Source organism: Doryrhamphus excisus, chromosome 7 (genome assembly GCF_030265055.1).
Source record: "Doryrhamphus excisus isolate RoL2022-K1 chromosome 7, RoL_Dexc_1.0, whole genome shotgun sequence".
Taxonomy (NCBI): domain Eukaryota; kingdom Metazoa; phylum Chordata; class Actinopteri; order Syngnathiformes; family Syngnathidae; genus Doryrhamphus; species Doryrhamphus excisus.
This window is the reverse complement of record NC_080472.1, coordinates 1,323,360-1,349,048: the sequence shown is the minus strand read 5'-3', so window position 1 is coordinate 1,349,048 and position 25,689 is coordinate 1,323,360. Positions and strand designations below refer to the sequence as shown.

Genomic DNA, 25,689 nt, shown 5'->3' with positions numbered 1-25,689 from the left:
TTGCTGTTTTTTTTCATTTTCCAAAAATTTTAACTTTCTTCTAGTCTTTGTCAATGTTCTTTTTGTAATATTATGACTTTATAATACAATATTTTTACTTCATATCCCCAAGCATATTTCCAAAAATTACAAATTTATTGTGTTTTTTTAATAACATATATATATTTTGATTTTTTTCATCTTATATATATATATTTTTTTATATATATTATTTGTATTCTTGTCAAATTAGTGCCAATTTTTCCATTTCGCTGTTACTTTTCTTGCTCAATTCCATTTTTAGAGGTGTCATAAATGGCCCCCGGGCCGCACTTTGGACACCCCGGGATTCAAGCCATGAGAAGCAGCAGAATGCATCCGACTACCTAACACATCAAAACGCTCATTCACTTGAATCAGGAGCATGAACGACAAAAAAAGAAAAACCACCAATAGCGGGGCATGTGCGCATGAGTCCTGTCCTGTCAAGGTGGATGCTGTGGTTTGTGCGGTGACGTTACAACACTCTGTTCTCCATCAGGTCTGTGGATAACAACATACAAATGTACTACCTGGTTGGCGGTCCACTTATCTTCGAATCGGCGTCGCTCCTGATTAACATGTGCACGGTTATTCACGCATAGTTTGGAATCGAACATGGAGATAACCGTCGATAACATACAGTGGTCCACTAAGTCATCGTTACAAATTTTATTGTTGCTACAGTAGTATGAAAAAATGAATTTCTCACATTTTTGCATAAAATCACCATCACATAGATGAAAAAAAACAGTGTTTGCTTGAACTAAAACCGCCCAAACACTTCTAGGATTTCATATCTTAATAAGAATAGCATGCAAACAATGACAGAAGGGGATGGAATAAACAACTGAACCCTCTGCCTAAGGAGACTTAACGAGCAATTTAAACTAATTTTTAGCAAACAATTGAAGTCAGGTGTGTGCCCAATCACTGATGAGTGGTTTCAAGCCGCCCGCCCCGCCCCGCCCACTATAAAACCAGGTCTCCACGGAGGAAGTCACTGCTGTTTAATGTTCACAAAAAGGCACTTGGACACCCCACAAAAGTTTTGGCAAAATATTTTGCAACGTCATGTGTGGAGAAAAAAATGGAACAGTTAGCTAAAAAAAAAAATGCTAAAAAGAGCATGGATGCTACAACAAGACAATGATCCAAAACACGGAAGTAAATCAACAAATACACGTTCTGGAGTGGCCCGAGTCAAAGTCCAGACTTGAACCCTAACCCTTTGAGTGCCAGACATCCCAGGAATCGGACTGAACTACAACAGTTTTGGAAAAAAGAATGGACCAAAATTAGTCCTGATCCATGTCCCAGACTGATCTGCGTCTGGTTGAAGTTATTGCTGCCAAAAAGGGGGGGGCACAAAATATTAAATGTGATTGGTTCAGTTACTTAGTCGTCCCCCTTCTGTCATTGTTTGTGTGCTATTCTCATTACAATATGAAATCCTATAAATGTTTGGGTGGTTTTAGTTCAAGCAGACACTGTTTTTTTCATCTGTGTGCAAAAATGTGAGAAATTCCAACAGCCCCAGACATCACACTACCACCACCGTATTTTTTACTGTTGGTATGATGGACTTTTTCTGAAATAACAGCCCCAGTCTGTCACACTACCACCACGGTATTTTACTGTTGGTATGATGTTCTTTTTCTGAAATAACAGCCGCAGACCATCACACTACCACCACTTTATTTTACTGTTGGTATGATGTTCTTTTTCTGAAATAACAGCCCCAGACCGTCACACTACCACCACTGTATTTTTTACTGTTGGTATGATGGACTTTTTCTGAAATAACAGCCCCAGACCATCACACTACCACCACCGTATTTTACTGTTGCTATGGTGTTCTTTTTCTGAAATAACAGCCCCAATCCATCACACTACCACCATGGTATTTTACTGTTGGTATGATGTTCTTTTTCTGAAATAACCGCCCCAGACCCTCACACCACCACCACCATATTTTACTGTTGGTATGATGTTCTTTTTCTGAAATAACAGCCCCAGACTGTCACACTACCACCACGGTATTTTACTGTTGGTATGATGTACTTTTTCTGAAATAACAGCCCCAGACCATCACACTACCACCATTGTATTTTACTGTTGGTATGATGGACTTTTTCTGAAATTACAGCCCCAGACCATCACACTACCACCACTGTATTTTTTACTGTTGGTATGATGGACTTTTTCTGAAATAACAGCTCCAGACCATCACACTACCACCACCGTATTTTAGTGTTGGTATGATGGACTTTTTATGAAATAACAGCTCCAGTCCATCACACTACCACCACCGTATTTTGCTGTTGGTATAATGGACTTTTTATGAAATAACAGCCCCAGACCATCACACTACCACCACCGTATTTTACTGTTGGCATGATGTTCTTTTTCTGAAATAACAGCCCCAATCCATCACACTACCACCACGGTATTTTACTGTTTGCTATGATGTACTTTTTCTGAAATAACAGCCCCACACCATCACACTACCACCACCGTATTTTACTGTTGGCATGATGTTCTTTTTCTGAAATAACAGCCCCAGACCATCACACTACCACCACCGTGAAAAAAAATATTTAAAAATATTTAAAAAATTATGATCTGAATACAATTACAGCACAAAACCTGTCGAATAATTTCTAATGAGATAACTCCATCAGTACGATCACTTACGTGCGTCTGAAAGCTGCTCTGATGTCAAAACCCTCAGCAGCACAAGCCTCTGCGATGAAATTAAAGAAAAAAAATGTAATATTTGTTGTAATAAGTTGTGATATTATGAAAAACAAACAAGTTGTTTACGGAAAAAATATTATCAGTTATAAAGTCATTAACTACGATACACGGTGCTTTCAAGAAGCAGCCAACAAGGTGCGAAATCTCAAATTTTGATGAAAAAACCATTACCAATGAATCATAAAGGCAACATTTACGGGCGTGGGTGTTTTGATCATGCAGGTGGGTCCAAGTCTCGTTAATAAAATCCGAAAGTACAAACAGAGCAGACACACTCACCATGAACGGTCAGTTGAAAATTGCAGCTGTCAAATTTGTCCTTGGATAAAACCTCACATCTGTAAGCTCCAGCAAAGTTAACCTTAGCATCCAGGATGAGCATCTCAAACGTGTAGACCTGTACCGGACAATGAGATCAGTTTTTACAGTTGACCATCACACCACCACCACCATATTTTACTGTTGGTATGATGTTCTTTTTCTGAAATAACAGCCCCAGACCATCACACTACCACCACCGTATTTTACTGTTGCTATGATGTTCTTTTTCTGAAATAGCAGCCCCAGACCATCACACTACCACCACCGTATTTTACTGTTGGTATGATGTTCTTTTTCTGAAATAACAGCCCCAGAACATCACACTACCACCACCGTATTTTACTGTTGGTATGATGTTGTTTTTCCAAAATAACTGCCCCAGACCATCACACTACCACCACCATATTTTACTGTTGGTATGATGTTCTTTTTCTGAAATAACAGCCCCAGACCATCACACTACCACCACCGTATTTTACTGTTGGTATGATGTTCTTTTTCTGAAATAACAGCCCCAAACCATCACACTACCACCACCGTATTTTACTGTTGATATGATGTTCTTTTTCTGAAATAACAGCCCCAGACCATCACACTACCACCACCGTATTTTACTGTTGGTATGATGTTGTATTTCTTAAATAACAGCCCCAGTCCATCACACCACCACCACCATATTTTACTGTTGATATGATGTTCTTTTTCTGAAATAACAGCCCCAGACCATCACACTACCACCACCGTATTTTACTGTTGATATGATGTTCTTTTTCTGAAATAACAGCCTCAGACCATCACACTACCACCACCATATTTTACTGTTGGTATGATGTTGTTTTTCTGAAATAACAGCCCCAGACCATCACACTACCACCACCATATTTTACTGTTGGTACGATGTTCTTTTTTCTGAAATAACAGCCCCAGACCATCACACTACCACCACCGTATTTTACTGTTGATATGATGTTATTTTTCTGAAATAACAGCCCCAGACATCACACTACCACCACCGTATTTTACTGTTGATATGATGTTATTTTTCTGAAATAACAGCCCCAGACCATCACACTACCACAACTGTTTTTTACTGTTGATATGATGTTCTTTTTCTGAAATAACAGCCCCACACATCACACTACCACCACCATATTTTACTGTTGATATGATGCACCAGACCATCACACTACCACCACTGTATTTTACTGTTGATATGATGTTCTTTTTCTGAAATAACAGCCCCAGACCATCACACTACCACCACCATATTTTACTGTTGGTATGATGTTTTTTTTCCAAAATAACCGCAGTTATTCCAGTTTTTACAGTTGACACCCTGAGCCGGTCTACAGTACCTTGGTGTTGCGGTCATAGGATTCTTTTAGCTGAAGGTGTTTCCCAGACTTGCTGGCCAGGTCCATCCACTTCCCTTTGAACCATTTGATGGTTGGTTTCTTCAACAGGGATTCCGCATTGACTTTAGCCACAAATGTAATGTTTCCACCTGGACAGGGGGGGTACATTTATTGATTATATATATTTTTTTTATTTTAATTGACTTATTTTATTGTATTTTTGGTCATATTGTACCTACGTAGAAGATGTTCTACAGGTTGCTCACCTACAGTGACCTCTCCACTTTGAGGTTTCTCTGTGAAGAGGCCAGTCAGGTCCTGTCTGGTGTCTGGGGGGTGTCCATCTGCATTGTTCAAGTAAAAAAATCAGGTACAATACTACCTTTTGTTTACTGCAATTCCACATTTTGATACTGTATAGGTTATTGTTTTTGATGTACATATATTTACATTTATTCTGAAAAGCACCTGCCACTTTTTTATTTATATTCTTCTTCTTTATTTTTTTTATTTTTTTCCTTATTTTTTTCTGTTGTTGGGTTTTCAATTTCACAACAATTTTGACTTTTTTTTCCCATTTTCATTTTATAATATTATGACTTTATTCATATAATATTTCGACTTCATGGTCATAATATTCTAACTTTTTCCCCAGCTAATTTTCCCCAAATTACAACTTCTTGGGTTTATTTTTTCTTGAATATTTCTGTTTTATGATACTAAAATTACATAATTTGTTCACAAATTTAATTAAATCTAGTAAAATCATGACTTTTTTTGTTGTCAGAATCCAACTTTTTCATATATTTAAAAATATTTTTATTTTATTCTTGTAAAATGACAGCCGCTCAATTTGATATGAGTTTTCTTTATAATTATATAATCATATTTTATTATAATTATTATAATTAAATAATTATATAAAATTACTTAAAATTACAACTTTTTATTGTTGGATTTTTTTATTCATTTTTTTTATTTTATTCAGTCACTTTTCAGTCACATTCATGACTGCAGAATTTTCCTTTTTGATACTGTTTTTTTTTTGGTGTGCTTTATTGGTAACAAAAAATTTAGCAATGTGCTGCGAGACAAAAAAAATTAAAAAAATCAACAAATGGCCCTCAGGCCACACTTTGGACACCCCTGGTTTAAAAGTAGATGATGCATGTTTTCAGTTACAACCGCTACATTTTTTTCGGAAAACGTAACATGACTGACTAAATAAAATGAATGATGCTGGTGGGTCATGGCTCACCCTCCGATGGGGGGGCGCCGTGGACCGAGTGGACCATGGTGTCTTCCTGTGTGGATGAAGCCGGAGGCGGTTCTTGTGACACACTTGGCTCTGGAGCCTCAGATGGAGCTTCTGTGTTTGTGTCGCCGTAAAAACAAAAACACATAGCAGACATAAACTTAAACCCTCGTTTATCACTGTTAGTTGGTTCCATATGTGACTGTGATAAGTGAAGTCCCGCTATCGAAAACCTGTTTACAATCTTCTAAATATGTTTTTCACATTATTAGAGCCCAGTAGACATGAAATAACACCCCTATAGTCACCCATGTTAGCATTGAAAGTTTTGTTTTGTTTGCAGTACTTCCTGTGGTAGCTACTGTCTCATCAATGTGACATTACTGACACCATTACGACGTCTTTGAATGCATCTTCTGAATGCCTTATATTCGAATTTTTGTGAATTTAATAATTTTTATCGCGTAACCAAACCAACCAAAGCAGGAAGTCAAACAACCACTTCCCCTCCATGTCTCGAGCTCGTCCAATCACTAGTCAGAACTCAGAAATGATTCATTCAGGGTCTCACAAAAAGTCGGATTTAAAAAAAAAAAAAAAAAACTTGAGTATTGAGAAGGAACACATTCGGCTCTGGAGCCATGGGTTGCTGACCCCTTGGTATAGTTGTTATATATTTCACTTGTCACAAAAGCAATAAAAATTGTGTCAAAAAAGTGAAATGTAAGCTTGAATTGTGTCTCTTTTTTTTTTTTTTTTTTTTTTAGTCGGGAGCTGATATTTTCCTGAAACTTACAATATGTTTTACTGCTGAATTTTTTTTTTTTTCTCATGAAGATGAGAGTGTAATTTTTGTTTTGGTAGGTGTATAACATAAACTAACGCCACATTGTTACTTCCTTATTCCGGACGAAAATAATACCCAATCCCATGATGCAATGCGGTTCTACACTCTTGCATATCTGCCGTCTTATCGTCCACAACTTGCTGCCTGTTTTTCCATACGCTATCAAACCGATGTCGAGTAGCCTGTGAAGTGCTTGCCTCGTCATGAGGAAATAATACGCTTTGGAAGGTCAAGGTCACTTCACAGACGCAGTTGAAGGGGGGGGGGGGGACGGGGGACACAATGCAACCTTATCAGACCCAATCAGTGCTCACTGATTTATTTAAAGAAGGCTCGTTATAGATGTAGGACTTCCTGATGTTTTGAAATATTCAACAGGAAGTAATAACCTCGTTGGCAGGAAGACTCCTTTGATAGGACCTTGAGCTCAAATTTGACCTTGGAGCCCCCGGCGATGACTGAGTAGACGTCCGCGTCTTCACGGGCTACTTCTTTCACGGTGAGGGAGTGTTTGTTTGCGTTGGCTGCGATGGCGTATTTGTCGCTGTCGGCGAGGTCCCGTCCGTTGCGTTGCCATTTGACTTTGGCGTCGGGTTTTTCGGTTTCCGCTTCAAAGACCACGGAGGAACCTTCCGATGCTTCCTGTGACTTCGGCTTCTTGGCAAAAGCTAATACAGGAAGAGATAAAATGATGTTTAAGAACAGTGTATGAAAGGAATGGTTATGTCGAGTGGGATACACAAGCACCAGACTTGGTGGCCAAAGCAACAGGCTTTTATTGCAAGGTTTGAATGATCTCGAAACAGGAACAATAATCCCAAATAAAAACTCCTGTTGCTACTACAACTACTTTGGACTCATACTTTGCGGAAATTCACTTATCACTGTCTGGTCTGATTATCCGCAAAATAATCCCGAAAAAAAAACATAAGCTTCTGTTGCTACTTCAACTACTACGGACTCATACTTTGCGGAAATTCATTTATCACTGTCTGGTCTGATTATCCGCAAATTAATTCTGAAAAAAAAACATAAGGTCCTGTTGCTACTACAACTACTACGGACTCATACTTTGAGGAAATTCACTTATCACTGTCTGGTCTGATTATCCGCGAAATAATCCTGAAAAAAAAACACAAGCTCCTGTTGCTACTACAACTACTACGGACTCATACTTTGCGGAAATTCACTTATCACTGTCTGGTCAGATTATCCGCAAAATAATCCCGAAAAAAAACATAAGCTCCTGTTGCTACTACAACTAATACGGACTCATACTTTGCGGAAATTCACTTATCACTGTCTGGTCTGATTATCCGCAAAATAATCCAGAAAAAAAACATAAGCTCCCGTTGCTAGTACAACTACTACGGACTCATACTTTGCGGAAATTCACTTATCACTGTCTGGTTTGATTATCTGCAAAATAATCCTGAAAAAAAAACATAAGCTCCTGTTGCTACTACAACTACTACGGACTCATACTTTGTGGAAATTCACTTATCACTGTCTGGTCTGATTATCCGCAAAATAATCATGCTGACGTAAGATAAAACTCCAAAGCCGCGACATCACTTCCTGTCCACCCCAACGGAACACATTTACTGTTACTTACTTGTATGCTCTAACTACTACGGACTCCTATTTCGCGGAAATTCACTTATCACTGTCTGGTCTGATTATCCGCAAAATAATCCTGAAAAAAAAACATAAGCTCCTGTTGCTGGCATAAAATAAAACTGCAAAGCCGTGACATCACTTCCTGTCCACCCCAACGGAACACATTTACTGTTACTTACTTGTATGCTACGGACTCCTATTTTGTGGAAATTCACTTATCACTGTCTGGTCTGATCATCCGCAAAATAATCCAGAAAAAAAACAAAAGCTCCTGTTGCTGACGTAAGATAAAACTCCAAAGCTGTGACATCACTTCCTGTCCACGGCAACGGAACATATTTACTGTTACTGTTACTTGACTCCTACTTTGCGGAAATTCACTTATCACTGTCTGGTCTGATTATCCGTGATAGATACCATACCGTATTAATTTGCTGATGAATTAGCATAATGTCCCTCACTTTAAGGTGCAAAGTTCGAATTTAGATTGAAGTATTTAAAGAAAAAAAAAACACAAAAAAAGGGCAACAATTCCCATTTTTCCTATACTGACTTGTATATTAACCAAAACTACAGCGATATTATTATTGTAGCAGCTAACATGAAAAACTATATTTAAAATAACGCCTTTTGCTACAAAGACGTCTTGTGCTGGAAGACACAGCCATGCCAAATATTTTCGCAGTATCTATGCTGTTGTTGTTGACGGAACTAGCATACTGTAAGTATGTGTATCAATGCGCCCTGGGAAAGAAGTCCCGGTCGTGTTTTAAATATATGTATTCTAATGACGTGCATTGTTAGCTAGCTCATATTAACTCATTTTCTGGTTTTATTCATGTTTATTTGACTGCTCTTTTGTTTGTAATTGTTTGTGATTGTTTTATATATATATATATATAAATATATATCAGAAGGTATGATTCCGTCCTTTGGGACCACACCAAGGAATGTTTCTGGATGTCCCAATGAGTTTAAATATATGCGTTTAAATATAGAATGAATACGGAGGATACTAAAAAAATTAATGCGGCATGCTTCAGCGGCACCAAGGGCACAGGTATTACAGCCGAGGGATTATCTCGAATCTATTTTTGCAGCTTCGGAGTCATTGAAATGATTACGGGCCATCAGTGGGTCTGGAGCCAGGTGTTTTATTTCCATTGGGTAAGTCCCCTTTAAGAGCTTTTATTATGTCATTGCAATCATGTAGTAAGAGCATCCCCTTGAGCCAAAACGTTAACATGAATTGAGATGTATAACCAATTAGATCAAAATGACCACTCAACCACCGTGCAGTCCTGTTGTAGAAAACAAAATTTTTAAACTCAGGTTTTTTTTTTTTTTTTTTTAAATAAATCACATTTGGAATACATGCATTTTCTTTTATAATTTTCAGCATAAAATTATGTGAAAAAAATTGAGTCAACAAAAGTAAAAAAAAAAAAAAAAAAAAAGGAAATGAAGCTGTGGCGGTGCAAAAAAATTATAATTTAAAAGTTATACATACCGTATTTTCTGGACTATTGTTAAAATGTTTCTGTGAAAGTAAAGTTGCTATTAAATAAACAAAAGAAAACTTTAGAAGTATACAAAACAACACAAAATTTTACATTTAAATTAAATATAAAATCTAAAAAAAAAAAAATCGGGGGAAAAGAGCACATCAAAAATGGAACCAGTGTCCTTAAATTTGTCTGTAAAAGTAATTTAGCTATCAAATAAAATGAAAAAAAATTATAACAAAAGAAATTATATTTCAAATTATAATTTTTAAATTAAATATAAATTATAAAAAATATTATTTATAAATTAAATTAAAATTATATAATAATAAAAATAATTAAACTATAATTATAATAAATAAATTAGAAAATAATTAAAATATTATAAATGATAAAAATTTGTTTTAAAAAAATCGGGGGAAAATGAGAACATCAAAAATGGAACCTGCGTCCTTAAATTTGTCTGTAAAAGTAATTTAGCTATCAAATAAAATGAAAAAAAATATATAAAATTATATAAAAAAGAAATTATATTTCAAACTATAATTCTATCATCTACTGTTGCCTGCTTGTTAAGTTTGTGATTAAACTATATAAATAAACTTGACTTGACTTGACTAATTTTTAAATTAAATATAAATTTTAAAAAAAATTTCTAAATTAAATTAAAATTATATAATAATAACAAAATTAAATTATAATGATAATAAATAAATTTTAATAATTAAAATATTATAAATTATAAAAAATAAAATTTGTGCTAATGTTTTTTTTTTCTTTTCAGGTGTGTGATTGTGGTTAATGTTGCTTCATAAAGCTGATAAGTTTTGTGGAAAAGGAAAACAAAACAAACCATCAACTTTTTGTTTTCCTCAAGTGTGACGGTCCTCCAAACGGGAACTTTGCAACCAAAAGTTCGTTTTCTTCAGAAAAGTCAAGCACACCTACCTGTTTTTTTGACAGGCTCCGGCATCTTGTTGAATGATCCACTTCCCCCTCCACAAGCGTGACTCTGCCCGTCTGCCTCCTGCCCTTTAATAGAAGTTCTCCCTCCATCCAGCACCACCTCTCCAGACACCTTTCAATCTGGGGCCAAACAACAACCGCCACCCCCCCCACACGCACTTCCCTGTCAAGGCTCGTCCTGTCCCAGGAGCACGCCAGTATACACGCGAATACACACACACACACACACACAGGGGCTATATTTCAACCATCACTTCCTCCAACACCTCGCCTGCATGACAGGCCTGAGGACGGAGAGCCAGAGATGTTAGGCATCGGTTATATTTAGATTTTTAAATTGGGAAAAAAAAAAAAAAAAAATCAGTCAGCTGTCTCCATGCTGCATGAAGTACGCTTGTGTTTAAATTGTTGTTGTCGTTCACATAAAGTTGGCTAAATTCAAGACTTTGCTAGAATACGACACGACACAAAGTGATACCGTCATAGCGTGGACATAAGCATAGAAGAATATTCGGCCCAATTTCAGCAATAAGACGGTTCACATGGCCACAAATACTCGAGAGTCAGTGAAACTGAAGTCCCCGTCAAGTACCCGTGAGTCAGTGAACCTCGAGTCCTCATCGAGTACTTGTGAGTCAGTGAAACTCGAGTCCTCATCGAGTACTCGTGAGTCGGTGAAACTCAAGTCTTTGTCAAGTACTTGTGAGTCGGTGAAACTCAAGTCCACGTCGAATACTTGTGAATCAGTGAAGCTTGAGTCCTCATCGAGTACTCGTGAGTCAGTGAAAGCCAAGTCCCCGTTGGGTACTCGTGAGTCAGTGAAACTCAAGTCCCCGTGCAGTACCTGTGAGTCAGTGAAACTTGAGTCCTCATCGAGTACTCGTGGTCAGTGAAACTTGAGTCCTCATCGAGTACTCGTGAGTCAGTGAAACTCAAGTCCCCGTCGAGTACTTGTGAGTCAGTGAAACTTGAGTCCTCATGGAGTACTCGTGAGTCAGTGAAACTCAAGTCCCCGTCGAGTACCTGTGAGTCAGTGAAACTAGAGTCCTCATCAAGTACTCGTGAGTCAGTGAAACTCAAGTCCCCGTCGAGTACTTGTGAGTCAGTGAAACTCAAGTCCCCGTCGTGTACCTGTGAGTCAGTGAAACTCGAGTCCTTGTCAAGTACTTGTGAATCAGTGAAACTCAAGTCCCCATCGAGTACTTGTGAGTCAGTGAAACTGAAGTCCTCGTCGAGTACTCGTGAGTCAGTGAAACATGAGTGTGTCGAGTGCAAGATTTTCAGTGAAACTCAAGTCCTCTTGGAGTACTTGTGAGTCGGTGAAACTCAAGTTCCCGTCGAGTACTTGTGAGTCAGTGAAAGCCAGGTCCCCGTCAAGTACTCGTGAGTCAGTGAAACTCAAGTTCCCGTCGAGTACTTGTGAGTCAGTGAAACTCGAGTCCCCATCGAGTACTCGTGAGTCCGTGAAACTGAAGTCCCCGTCAAGTACTTGTGAGTCAGTAAAACTTGAGTCCTCATCAAGTACTCGTGAGTCAGTGAAACTTGAGTCCTCGTCGAGTACTCGAGAGTCAGTGAAACTCAAGTCCCCGTCGAGTACTTGTGAGTCAGTGAAACTTGAGTCCTCATCGAGTACTCGTGAGTCAGTGAAACTCAAGTCCCCGTCGAGTACTCGAGAGTCAGAGAAACTCAAGTCCCCGTCGAGTACTTATGAGTCAGTGAAACTTGAGTCCTCGTCGAGTACTCGAGAGTCAGTGAAACTCAAGTCCCCGTCGAGTACTTGTGAGTCAGTGAAACTTGAGTCCTCATCGAGTACTCGTGAGTCAGTGAAACTGAAGTCCCCGTCGAGTACCCGTGAGTCAGTGAAACATGAGTGTGTCAAGTGCAAGATTTTCAGTGAAACTCGAGTCCTCATCGAGTACTTGTGAGTCAGTGAAACTTAAGTCCTCATGGAGTACTCGTGAGTCAGTGAAAGCCAAGTCCACGTCGAGTACTTGTGAGTCGGTGAAACTCAAGTCCTTGTCAAGTACTTGTGAGTCAGTGAAACTCGAGTGCTCATCGAGTACTTGTGAGTCGGTGAAACTCGAGTCCCTGTCGAGTACTCGTGAGTCAGTGAAACTGAAGTCCCCATCGAGTACTTGTGAGTCAGTGAAACTGAAGTCCCCGTCGAGTACTCGTGAGTCAGTGAAACATGAGTGTGTCGAGTGCAAGATTTTCAGTGAAACTCAAGTCCTCTCAATACTTGTGAGTCAGTGAAACTCGAATCCTCATTGAGTACTTGTGAGTCGGTGAAACTCAAGTCCTTGTCAAGTACTTGTGAGTCAGTGAAACTCAAATCCTTATCGAGTACTTGTGAGTCGGTGAAACTCAAGTCCTTGTCAAGTACCCGTGAGTCAGTGAAACATGAGCGTGTCAAGTCCTTTTGGAATACTTGTGAGTCAGTGAAACTTGAGTCCCCGTCGGGTACTCGTGAGTCAGTGAAACTCAAGTCCTCATCGAGTACTCGTAAGTCAGTGAAACTTGAGTCCTCATCGAGTACTCATGAGTCAGTGAAACTCAAGTCCCCGTCAAGTACTTGTGAGTCAGTGAAACTTGAGTCGTCATCGAGTACTCGTGTGTTGAAAGTACTGTAGGTACTGTATTTGATACTTGGATATTTATTTATATTTTGATGGTTTTGTTGACTTGAGAACTTCATTTTATTCAGAGTGGATACAAAATAATGATCAGACATTTACATACGGAGCATTCTGTACATCAAACAGTTCAGGAGGACAAAAAACGAAGTTTTTTTTGGGGGGGGGTTTACAGAAATGATTGCTGGAATCGAACAGAGTCTGTTGTTAACAGACAATGTTAACAAAATAAACGTATGTCTGCTGGCCTTGATAACATTAAATATGGCATCAAAATATATACATGCAAAGGTTACCATGACGAGAAGCAACGATTGGTCGACTTGTTCGACACCATGGCAACTTGAAAAAGTACTGACTCAATCAATCAAATTGGGAAACTGGAGTTCTTGTCCAGTTTTTGCCAAGTACCGTGACTCAGTGAAGCTCAAATCCTCTTGGAGTCCCCAAGAGTCGGTGGAACTCTTCTCAGTGTACCGTGAGTCAATGAAACTCGAGTCTTCATCAAATACCCGTGAGTTGGTAAAAACCTACGAGTCACTGAAATGCAAGTCTTCATCGAAGTACCCTTGAGTCAGTGAAACTTGAGTCCCATTTGGGTACCCATGAGTCGGTGAAACTAGAGTCCCGTTTAAGTACCCACTAGTCAGTGAAACCTGAGCTTCGCCGAGTACCTATGAGTCACTGAAATGCGAGTCGTCATCAGTACCCTTGAGTTTGTGAAACTCGAGTCAAAATTGAGTGCCTGCGAGTCGGTGAAAATTGACGGGGACTTGAGTTTCACTCATGACTCTGTGAAACTTGAGTCCCCGTTGAGTACTTGTGAGTCAGTAAAACTCGAGTCCGCATGGAGTACTTGTGAGTCAGTGAAACTTGAGTCCCCGTCGAGTACCTGTGAGTCAGTGAAACATGAGTCTGTCAAGTGCAAGATTTTCAGTGAAACTCAAGTCCCCATCGACTACTCGTGAGTCAGTGAAACTCAAGTCCCCGTGGAGGACTTCTGAGTCAGTGAAACTTGAGTCCCCGTCGAGTACCTGTGAGTCAGTGAAACATGAGTCTGTCAAGTGCAAGATTTTCAGTGAAACTCAATTCCTCTTGGAACACTTGCGAGTCAGTGAAACTTGAGTCCTCATCGAGTACTCGTGAGTCAGTGAAACTGAAGTCCCCGTCGAGTACCTGTGAGTAAGTGAAACATGAGTCTGTCGAGTGCGCGATTTTGAAACTCAAGTCCTCTTGGAACACTTGTGAGTCAGTGAAACTTGAGTCCTCATCGAGTACTCGTGAGTCAGTGAAACTGAAGTCCCCGTCGAGTACCCGTAAGTCAGTGAAACGTGTGTGTCGAGTGGACGATTTTCAGTGAAACTCAAGTCCTCTTGGAATACTTGTGAGTCAGTGAAACTCAAGTTCCCATCGAGTAGTTGTGAGTCAGTGAAACTCAAGTCCCTGTTGAGTACCTGTGAGTCAGTGAAACTTGAGTCCTCATCAAGTACTTGTGAGTCAGTGAAACTGAAGTCCCCGTCGAGTACTTGTGAGTCAGTGAAACTCAAGTCCACGTTGAGTACTTGTGAGTCAGTGAAACTTGAATCCCCATCGAGTACTTGTGAGTCAGTGAAACTCAAGTCCCCGTCGAGTACTTGTGAGTCAGTGAAACTTGAGTCCCCGTCGAGTACTTGTGAGTCAGTGAAACTTGAGTCCCCGTCGAGTACTTGTGAGTCAGTGAAACTGAAGTCCCTGTCAAGTACCCGTAAGTCAGTGAAACCTGTGTGTGTCGAGTGGACAATTTTCAGTGAAACTCAAGTCCTCTTGGACTACTTGTGAGTCAGTGAAACTTGAGTCCCCCGTCGAGTACCCATGAGTCGGTTTTGCTCAATGTCTAGCGGTCTTGATTCTGATTTGGTGGACTTGGGCTGCAGACATGGACCCCTCAGTCATCGTAGAAAACGGGGACGCGAATGAATATTGCAACATTTTCACATCGTAACGGATTTGGGATTCGGGATTTGGGATTAAGTGTACTGAAGGAAGTATTAAGTGTATGTGTAAGCTGTGGGAAAGAACTGTTGGATAAAACGGCAACTGTTTGATTCCCTTCTTAATGCTATTTACAAGGAATGCTAACTTTGAGCAGGAGTCATGATTCAGTCTTTGGGTCGGTTTACATGTACGGTTTTCTTTCCAAATGGGTCTTCCCGAGCACCTCGTCGCTGAACTGGTACGTCAGTTTCTTCTTGATCTTTTTCACTTCTCCGGTTTTGCCGTAGTTACGCAAAGCCCGTGCCATCTTCTGATAGGTCATTTTTTTGCGGTTCCCCTTCTGGACTCCCCAACGGTGGGCGAGAGCCTCCTTGTGTTTGGACGAAAACTGGAAGGTTCCTTTGTCTCGGTCCACCCACCAGATGCTGTCCTTCATGTCGCCGTTCCGTAGAAGGTCCAGCAGGAACTGGTACAAGCGGATCTTTTTTTTGTTGCCTTTTGGAAAAGATCAGAAAGTTTCACAATGACTGATTGTGGACTTGTGGGACTTATTCTGTTTATTTTGGTTTCCTGGACGCTGAAACACGTTTTTTTACGGTTTTATAATTGTAATTTTTACATGAAAAAATCAGCATAAAAATGCGGAAATAAAAATATAAACGAACATTTAATTTGATTGTTTTAAATGTGACTGTTCCCATATGATTAACACCACCTTCTTGTTTTGCCATGGGTTACTTTCTGAATTCAGTAGTCTTTTTCATCTCAAGTTTTTTTTTAATCACGGCTGCAAAATAATCTAAAATGGGGCCCAAAAAATTTGTACAAAATTAGAAAAAAAAAGAAGTGCGAAACAAGATTGAATTAAAGAAATATCTCATGGCAAAACAAGAAGGTGGTTGATCAGGCTGTTACACGGTGTCTTTGGGAACAGTGAAAGTAACCTTAAGTTTCTGCTTTTCTTTTGAACACGGCTGCAAAATAGTCCAAAATGGAGCCCAAAATTTTTTTAAAAATTGGTAAAGAAGGTGAGAAACAAGATTGAATTAAAGAAATATCCCATAGCAAAACAGGAAGGTGGCTGTTACATGGTGTCTTTGGGAACAGTGAAAGTAATCTTAAATTTTCGTTGGTCTCTTTCATTTTCTTTAGAATTTAGAATTTTAACTCCTGATTGTTTATACCAGGGAACGTCAATAAATTACGATTACGTTAAAAAGAGTTAGTTAAAAAAAATAATATCAGATATTCTAAATCACATCACAAATTGATCAATAATCACGTCGAATGATTAGTCCTGCCCGAAAATTATTTTATTTTTTTTTTATTTTATTTTTATCTTTTATTGGATTAGGGATCTGACAATCATGCTGTGCAATAAAATAAAATAAAACTAAATTTCGCAATACTTAGTTTGCATTATTATTTTTATTTTTTTATGTGTTGAAGAGTTATTTTCATCACTTCATTCAATTTCACAAATTCATGTTTGGAACAAAAGCTTATTATAAAAAAAGATTGGTGCCAGATTGGCTCGGCAAGACTATTTTTATTTGTTTATACTATTATTATGATATTATTATTATTTATACTATTTTTATTTATCACAAAAATGATAGTCCTGTTTTTTTCACTTTATTTATTTATTTATTTATTTATTTATTTTTATTATTTTTATTATTTTTATTATTTGTATTATTTTTATTATTTTTATTATTATTTTTATTTTTTTTATTATTTATTTATTTTTGTTATTTTTATTTGTATTATTTATTTATTTGTGTTATTTATTTATATTTTATATTATCATTTATTATTTATTTATTTATTTATATTTTATATTATCATTTATTATTTTTCATTTATTATTTTTATTATTTTTATTATTTTTTATTTTTATTATTTATTTATTTTTGTTATTTTTATTTGTATTATTTATTTGTTTTTATTATTTATTTATATTTTATATGATCATTTATTATTTATTTATTTATATTTTATATTATCATTTATTATTTTTCATTTATTATTTTTTATTTTTATTATTTTTTATTTTTATTATTTTTCATTATTTTTCATTTATTATTTGGAGTATTCCTGTTTATTTCGGTATCATACGCATCAATTTATCCGATCGGCTCCCTCCAGCGCACATGCCGAAGTCCGCAAAACGCCAGTTTCTACCATCTGCTCCATGCTGGCAAACACATTTAGACAGGAAATCCGATGAGCTAATACACCCCCAACTGCATTGTGGGTAATGATATCATTCGCAAAAAAGCCCAGCTCGGAGAAAATCCACCTGACAATCCAAGTTCTGGATGATGTATGACGACTAAAATAGAGCATGAGCTGTATAAGTCATCATCTTCATGACGTGTGGAGATGAGGTGTTCAAAGAAACGCACCCCCGCCACCCCCAACCCCCCCCCAACCCCAGCCCCCGACATTTTAAGCAACTTAATCAACTGCTTGGGACAGCAATTTTTTTTTATTATAAAAATTTTATGATGTTTTTTTTCTTACCCAGATCTCCAGGTGGGATGTAAGGGTGTTGGTCTCGGAGACACTCCTCGTCAGACACCTCCAGGGGCGGACTCTGACCTCCATGCTCCTCATCGTCGGTGCTGCGTTGGGACACGTGTGTTGCATACACGGTCCGTGGGAAGAACGTTACCTTCAAAATAAAAGATGGAGTACTTTTAGGGGTGACCACGCCCTGCACCCATTGTTTACTTCAAGTGGAATTTTCTTATCATGGAAAAGTTTGCGAGGGAATTTTTTTTAGTGTGTTCCACAATTATATTTAATAGCATATGACCAAAAATTAGATAAAGATTACACATTCTCATCGAAATAATTTTTTAAAATTTTTTTTAGTATTCCACAATTATATTTTTAGCACATGACCAAAAATTAAATAAACATTGCACATTCTCATAGAAATATTTTTTTTTTAATTTTTAATTTTTTTAGTGTTCCACAATTATAATTTTTAGCACATGACCAAAAATTAGATAAACATTACACATTCTCATACAAAAATATATTTTTTAATTTTACATTTTTTTAGTGTTCCACAATTATATTTTTTAGCACATGACCAAAAATTAGATAAACATTACACATTTTCATAGAAATTATTTTTTTTAAAATTTTTTAGTGTTCCAAAATTATATATTTTTAGCAAATGACCAAAAATTAGATAAACATGACACATTCTCATAGAAATATATATTTTTTAATTTTTAATTTTTTTGTGTTCCACAATTATATTTTTTAGCAAATGACCAAAAATTAGATAAACATTACACATTCTCATAGAAATTAATATTTTTTATTTTTTTTCATCTTAAATTAAAAAATATTTTAGTATTCCACAATTTTTTAGCAAATGACCAAACATGAGATAAATATTACACATTCTCATAGAAATTAATATTTGTATTTTTTTATTTTAAATTTAAAAAAAAATAGTGTTCCACAATTATATTTTTTAGCAAATGACCAAAAATGATTTAAACGTTACACATTCTCATAGAAATAAATTTAAAATTTAAACTGTTACATTTGTTCACTTCCTGCTTTCCTAATATAGTTTAATTTTTTTTAAAACAAATAAAACAAAAAAAGTGTTAGTTTTTTAAATAAATAGATAAATAATAATAATAATAAAATATATAAAATATATAAATATATATTTTAATTATATTATATATTATATTATGTATATTATATATTAATTATATATATTAATATATAACATCAACTGCTTGTATTGTTTCTTGGATTGGCTCATCGTTGTGCATTGTTTGACTTCCTGTAGACAAGATTTTGGAATATTCCTTTCCATGGATACCATTGTTTTTCGGAAAAGTCATTCGGAAAGATTCCATTCGGAAAGACGTGACTATTGTATTATCATTTTCTTTTGTCAAGCGTTGAGATTTCGCACTTTGTCCGGTGGTCCTTGAATGCACCATTGTTGCGATGAGAGTCAAAACGCGAAATGTAAATGACTTTTTTCCGATGTCGCCATAGCTTAATAAATCAAGCAAACGGATCATCTTATATTACGATTAATTAATAGTGAGTACAGATTATTTATTTCATACATTAAAATTGTTTAATACCGATATGGCGTACGTACATCCCTTTTATTGCGTAATATGTGAGTAATCCCAAAGAGACTTACGGGTTGTTGTAACATATGCGAATGCGCCCCAAGATTTGGATCCAGTAGATTTTCGGCATCGTAACGCATGGCGTCGTGTCTGATGTGGGCGGTCGGGTGCAGCGATTGGACGCTCTGCAGCTCCGTGAAGTTGGTTTCTTGGAGGGTTTCAAACTCCACCGGGTGTACGTGAGGGTGAGTTCGATAGTCCCAGTGATCTAAATAAACAATGACAATGAAACAGGAAGTGAAGTCACACAATGAAAATATACAATCTTTGATTTGTTGCTGTTTTTCCTGGGAATATTAATCTATTTTATTTTATTTTATTTTATTTTATTTTATTTTATTTTATTTTATTTTATTTTATTTTATTTTATTTTATTTTATTTTATTTTATTTTATTTTATTTTATTTTATTTTATTTTATTTGGGTTGGTTTTGGTTTTTGGTTTTTAAACGTTTTGAGATTTTTTAAATTATTTTAAACTATAGTAATTTTTGTCATTTGTATTTTTAATACTTTTAGTTATTTTTATTATATTTTTAGACTTTTAATGAAGTCATTTTTATTGTTTGTTTTTGTTTTTTGAACACCTTTATTTATTTTTATCATGCTCTATCATGTCTCTGTTTTACGCATAAAATTTTCATTAATTTATGTCACATTATTTTTTTTTTACATTTTTATTGTTGATATTTTTATTTTGTATTTATTTGTACATTTGTTTCCCTTTTAGCGACAAAATGCTATTTAAATCAAATGTATTATTTTTTATTATTATTATTATTATTATGGGCATTTTTTATGTTTATATTTATTGTTTTGTTTTGTTTTGTTTTGTTTTGTTTTGTTTTGTTTTGTTTTGTTTTGTTTTGTTTTGTTTTGTTTTGTTTTGTTTTGTTTTGTTTTGTTTTGTTTTGTTTTGTTTTGGTTGGGTTTTATTTTATTTTTATTTTTTATTTTATTTTATTTTATTTTATTTTATTTTATTTTATTTTATTTTATTTTATTTTATTTTATTTTATTTTATTTTATTTTATTTTATTTTATTTTATTTTATTTTATTTTATTTTACTTTTTATTTTTTTTTATTTCATTTTATTCACACTGATTTAAGACATTTAGATTTTTTTTATTAACTTTTTTTTAACTCTTTTTTTTGTAATGCAACACATATTTTTTTTTACTAATCTCCTTTATTGACCTAAAAGAGCAAAAATGGGAAAAATTAACGGGATAAGGATGTTTTTAGGAATAATCGTCACAAGTTTAACCAAAACTAAAATTCAAAACGTTGTTTATTTTCCTTTCATTTTAATTTTTGGTGGAATATTCAAAACCGTTTGTATCAAGAGAAAGTTATATGCATCAATAAAACCCCATGGGGCCAAAATTGTTCTATGTATGTAAGCGCAGCGGGCGAAAGAAATAGCATCTGTTTCCTGTGCGCACGCATACAGCTGCACACGCCGTATTCGGCTGAAAAACGCACAAATGACACAATATATATATATATATATATATATATATATATATATTTTTTTTTTTTATCATTTGTTATATAATATTTTGTTTTAAGTGGTGTTGAAATATGTCACTTCTATTTTCCTATGTTTTACTTTTCATGCATTTATTTAAGATTAGTGTTTATTTATTCAATTTATATATTTTTCTAAATGACATAAATGATATAAATACTGATTTTAGTTTTAAAATATATTCGTATAAAATATTTAATTATTATATTACTGTATGTCCAATTTTTAGTGGATTTTATTTTATTTATTTTCTAGCTCGGTCATGCTTAATACATTTAATAATGATTATTTTTATATATTTTTTCTATATATTTTTATATATAAATACTAATGAAGTTTTTTTAGATTTTCTGTATTTAAATAATTTAATTTATTTTTTGTTAATTTTTTGTTGCGTTTGTTATGTTAAATTTGAAGTCATGTTGAAATACGTAAGTTTTACTTTTTATATATTCATGATTATTTTTCATTTTTAACAATTATTTTTATATATAAATACTGATTGTAGTTTTTAAATATTTATAAATTTTATAATTAAAGTATATATTTTTTTATCATGTTAAATTTGAAGTCATGGCGAAATACTGTAAGTCACATTTATTTTCCAATGTTTTACTTTTAATATATTCATGTCTATTTTTCATTTTTAACATTTATTTTTATATATAAATACTGATTGTAGTTTTTAAATATTTATTAATTTTATAATTAAAGTATATTTTTTTATCATGTTAAATTTGAAGTCATAATATATTCATGTTTATTTTTCATTTTTAACATTTATTTTTATATATAAATACTGATTGTAGTTTTTAAATATTTATTAATTTTATAATTAAAGTATATTTTTTCATCATGTTAAATTTGAAGTCATAATATATTCCGGTTTATTTCTCATTTTTAACATTTATTTTTATATATAAATACTGATTATATATTAAAAAAATATTTAATTGGTAATTAAAAAAATCTATTATGTTTTATTCATTATTATTATTAATTATTTTGTTTTATTATAAGTGGTGGTGGCTTCACTTTGAATATATCTAATTATTATTATTTTATAATAATCAAATAAATTTTTAACATTTTATTTTATATATAAATACTGATTATATTATTATTATTTAGATATAAATAATAAATAAATATTGTAATAAGCCAAATAGAAGAAAAGTAATAAATGACTAATAAATAATGGAGTAAAACTGACCTGCCTGCATGTCAGCATCCAGAATATATGGACTATAATATTCTGGAATTTGTCTGTACATCTCTGGATCAAAGATTTCCTCCGTGGGCTGTAATATTAGAAAAAAAAAAACAAAGTTATATTCAGTTATATTCATAGTCTACCCAGAAAAACATCAATTTTTGTACAAATCTTCTACTCTAAGTAATATTTACATGAAATATGTGAAAATATTTCATATAATTTTCATTTTCACCGCAATTCTGAAACTTAAGAGTTTCATTTTCATGTCGTCGTCGTCGGTATAAAGGACGGTTAGAGTTGGCATCCTGTGCATAAATGCAATATCATTTCATAGATATTCAAGATATGTCCTCTTAGACTTGTTAATAAAAATTAAAATTAAAATTAAAAAATAATAATTAAAAAATTAAAAAAAAAAATAATAATGTATTTGCTGTTTATTGTGCATATTTAAAAAAAAACTCTAAAAAAACTTTTTAAAAAAACTTAAAAAAAAAATCATACATCTCAGCCAAAAAAAATATTAAAAATAATACTTACAGGCGGTATGAGGTAGCTCTCCATTCTGTAGGGATGCAACATGGATGCTTCTTTTCCGAAAACGACCCGCTCGACCAAGCTTTTTGCGGACCAAAAATGCTCTCACAACCTTTCAAAATTTTTGCAGCACCATTGCACAATATTTCCAAATTTCCTCTCGCTCAACGATAACCGAAACCATCCATCTGTGTCTATGATTGTACGGCTTAGAACTGTTGTGACCCGGACCCGAGTCGGCGAGGCCTTCAAGATGGGTTGTCTATAATACAAATGGAATTTGTTTGGTAATGAAAAAAAAAAAAAGGAACTTTAAACTTCTGTAAATTTTGGCGTGGGTGGAAGCGGCGGCGGAGTGTGTCTTCGACGGCTTGAGGGGAGCCCATGAAACTTGGGCATTTATCAGCGTCTCTGTATTGCCCCCCCTCCCCTCCTTTGGTGGCCAATCGTCAGCAAGCTTTTTTTCACTTAAAACGGCCCACATTTCAACCATTTTTTTTTTTTTTTTAATATTCAATGAATGCCCATAATGGGCGATACTACAAGTAAATACAAAGATAGGATTACATGTACTTTTCAGGATAATTTCATAGTTTTGTGATTTTTGTTGTTAATTTGTTGATGATAAGGGAAATTATTTGGTGCAGTGGGCAAAATACGGGAGGTTAAAACTTAAAACACATTTTAAGTATTTATGTGGATCATTTTTATTGGACAATGTGACTATCAACAAAATAATACCATGATTCCTTCATATCAGGGGTTGTCAACTGGCCAATAAGTCATGACTCAGTTTTATTTTATTTTATTTTATTTTATTTTATTTTATTTTATTTTATTTTATTTTATTTTATTTTATTTTATTTTATTTTATTTTATTTTATTTTATTTTATTTTATTTTATTTTAAATTTCATTTTATTTTATTTTATTTTTTTTCACACTTTGATTTAAGTCATTTCAAAACTTTTTATTAACTTTATTTACTCTTTTTTTGTAATGCAACACATTTTTTTACATTCATTTATATGATTTTTTTTACACATGAGTTATTTTTTTACACCGATGAAATTCATTTTACATATTGAAGTAATTTTAAAAATATATTTTTGTCATGTTTTTCCATATTTAAATCACATTTATTTATTATTTTTGCACGTTTATTTATGTCATTTATTTTCAATATGTTGTTTACACTATTATTGAAGTTTTTTTTATTTGTTTTTATTCTTTTTAAACTTTTTTGAGATTTTTTAAAATGATTTAAAATGATAGTAATTTTTGTCATTTTTAATTATTTTTATTATATTTTTAGACTTTTATGGAAGTAATTTGTTTTGTTTATTTTTGTTTTTTGAACACTTTTATTTATTTTTATCATGCTCTATCATGTCTTTGTTTTACGTGTAAAATTGTCATTAATTTGTGTCACATTAATCATTTTGTTACATTTTTATTTTTGCTATTTTTATTTTATATTTATTTGTACATTTTTTCCCTTTTAGCTAAAAAGCGCTATTTAAATAAAATGTATTATTTATTATTATTATTATGGGCATTTTTTTATGTTTATATTTATTTATTCCTTCATGCATTTATTGTATTGATTTTTTTTTTTTTTATTGAAGTCAAACCAAATGTAAAGTACAAAGTACACTTTAGAAATGGAAATGCGCTCTTCCTGATTAAGAGTTACGCTCATCCCTTCCATCAAACATGGCGTCCTTCCATTGGCTTTCACCCTAGAATGGCTTGTCTTGTTAAAGATAAAGAGCTAGCATACAATCTGACACAAACACACGGCTGGAAGATAAGATGAGGATACGGTATCAGTTTTGGAGATTCTGATGAACGCAGATAGGCGAGGCAGGATAATACCCGAAAACTTTATTTGTTTCGACAGTATTGTACAGTGGAATCTTGGTTAGCTAGTTCAGATACTTTGTTGTAAAAGTCTCATCGCCTCCCGGTGAGCATGGATATATAATCATTTGACCATACAATGACATCATCGTTACCATAGTAACTGTCAATAAAGTTACTAAAATGACTGCATTTATTTCTCTCATCATATTAGAAAAATTATACATACAATATAATGTTTCCAATTTTTTTGTTTGCTTAAATGTATACCAATATTTTTTTTCTAATATTTCAACTCAATGCTAAAATTTTTACAATTTTTTAATATATTTTTAAAAATTTCCAAAAATGTTAATTGCTCTTTTTATGGTAAATAATTGACATAAATTTTCTTCTTGTTAAATTATTACTTTTTTAAATAATATTTTGACTTTATTCTTATAATTTCATAACTTTTTCTCAACATCATTTTTCAAGTTTTTTTTGTTTGCTTAAATGTATACCAATATTTTTTCTTTAATATTTCAACTCTATGCTACTAAAATGGCATTAATTTCTCTCGTCATATTAGAAAAATTGCTGTTTTTTCTTATATTCATATGATTTTTAAAAAATTTATTCTTTTAATTTTCCAAAAATGTTAATTGCTCTTTTTATGGTAAATAATTGACATCAATTTTCTTCTTGTTAAATAATTACTTATTTAAATAATATTTTGACTTCATTCTTATAATTTCATAACTTTTTCTCAACATAATTTTTCCAATTTTTTTGTTTGCTTTAATGTATACCAATATTTTTTCTTTAATATTAGGAATTAATAAGCTTTGCTTCTTCCTACTCCTTTTGGACATGTGGAACTGTGAACTGATTATGGGATGCATTCAATTGTAATCTGATGCATGTTCAAATGAAATTAAACCATTACCTAATTTTAAAAATTTTATGTTCACTTTTTGCGCCAAAAGTTTTTGGTGCAAAAAAATTATTTTGCCTTTTTTGCCCCTGCCTGAGTTCATAAATATGTCATAATTAGAGCTGTCAAATGATGAAAACCATTAATCAGATTAATCAATCGATTAATTACCATCGCGACTCCAAATA

At 33.9% G+C, this 25,689-nt stretch overlaps 2 protein-coding genes across 2 annotated transcripts in view; both read right to left on the bottom strand.

Annotated features, from left to right (window-relative positions):
* mybpc3 (myosin binding protein C3) overlaps positions 1-25,689 on the bottom strand; it is a 55,195-nt gene that overhangs the window by 22,707 nt on the left and 6,799 nt on the right. The window contains exons 2-7 of the mRNA XM_058077059.1: positions 6,946-7,224; positions 5,713-5,823; positions 4,721-4,798; positions 4,455-4,603; positions 3,058-3,175; positions 2,716-2,764 (exon numbers count right to left, since the gene is read on the bottom strand). Of these exons, the coding sequence (XP_057933042.1) occupies positions 2,716-2,764; positions 3,058-3,175; positions 4,455-4,603; positions 4,721-4,798; positions 5,713-5,823; positions 6,946-7,224 (784 nt within the window). The remainder of the gene's footprint in view (positions 1-2,715; positions 2,765-3,057; positions 3,176-4,454; positions 4,604-4,720; positions 4,799-5,712; positions 5,824-6,945; positions 7,225-25,689) is intronic.
* Positions 13,449-23,689, bottom strand: spi1b (Spi-1 proto-oncogene b). Its single transcript, XM_058077054.1, has 5 exons — positions 22,727-23,689; positions 22,184-22,271; positions 19,450-19,646; positions 17,781-17,931; positions 13,449-15,749 (listed from the first exon to the last, which is right to left on the bottom strand). The coding sequence occupies exons 1-5, from the start codon at positions 22,766-22,768 to the stop codon at positions 15,436-15,438; spliced, it is 792 nt and encodes a 263-aa protein (XP_057933037.1). The 5' UTR covers positions 22,769-23,689; the 3' UTR covers positions 13,449-15,435.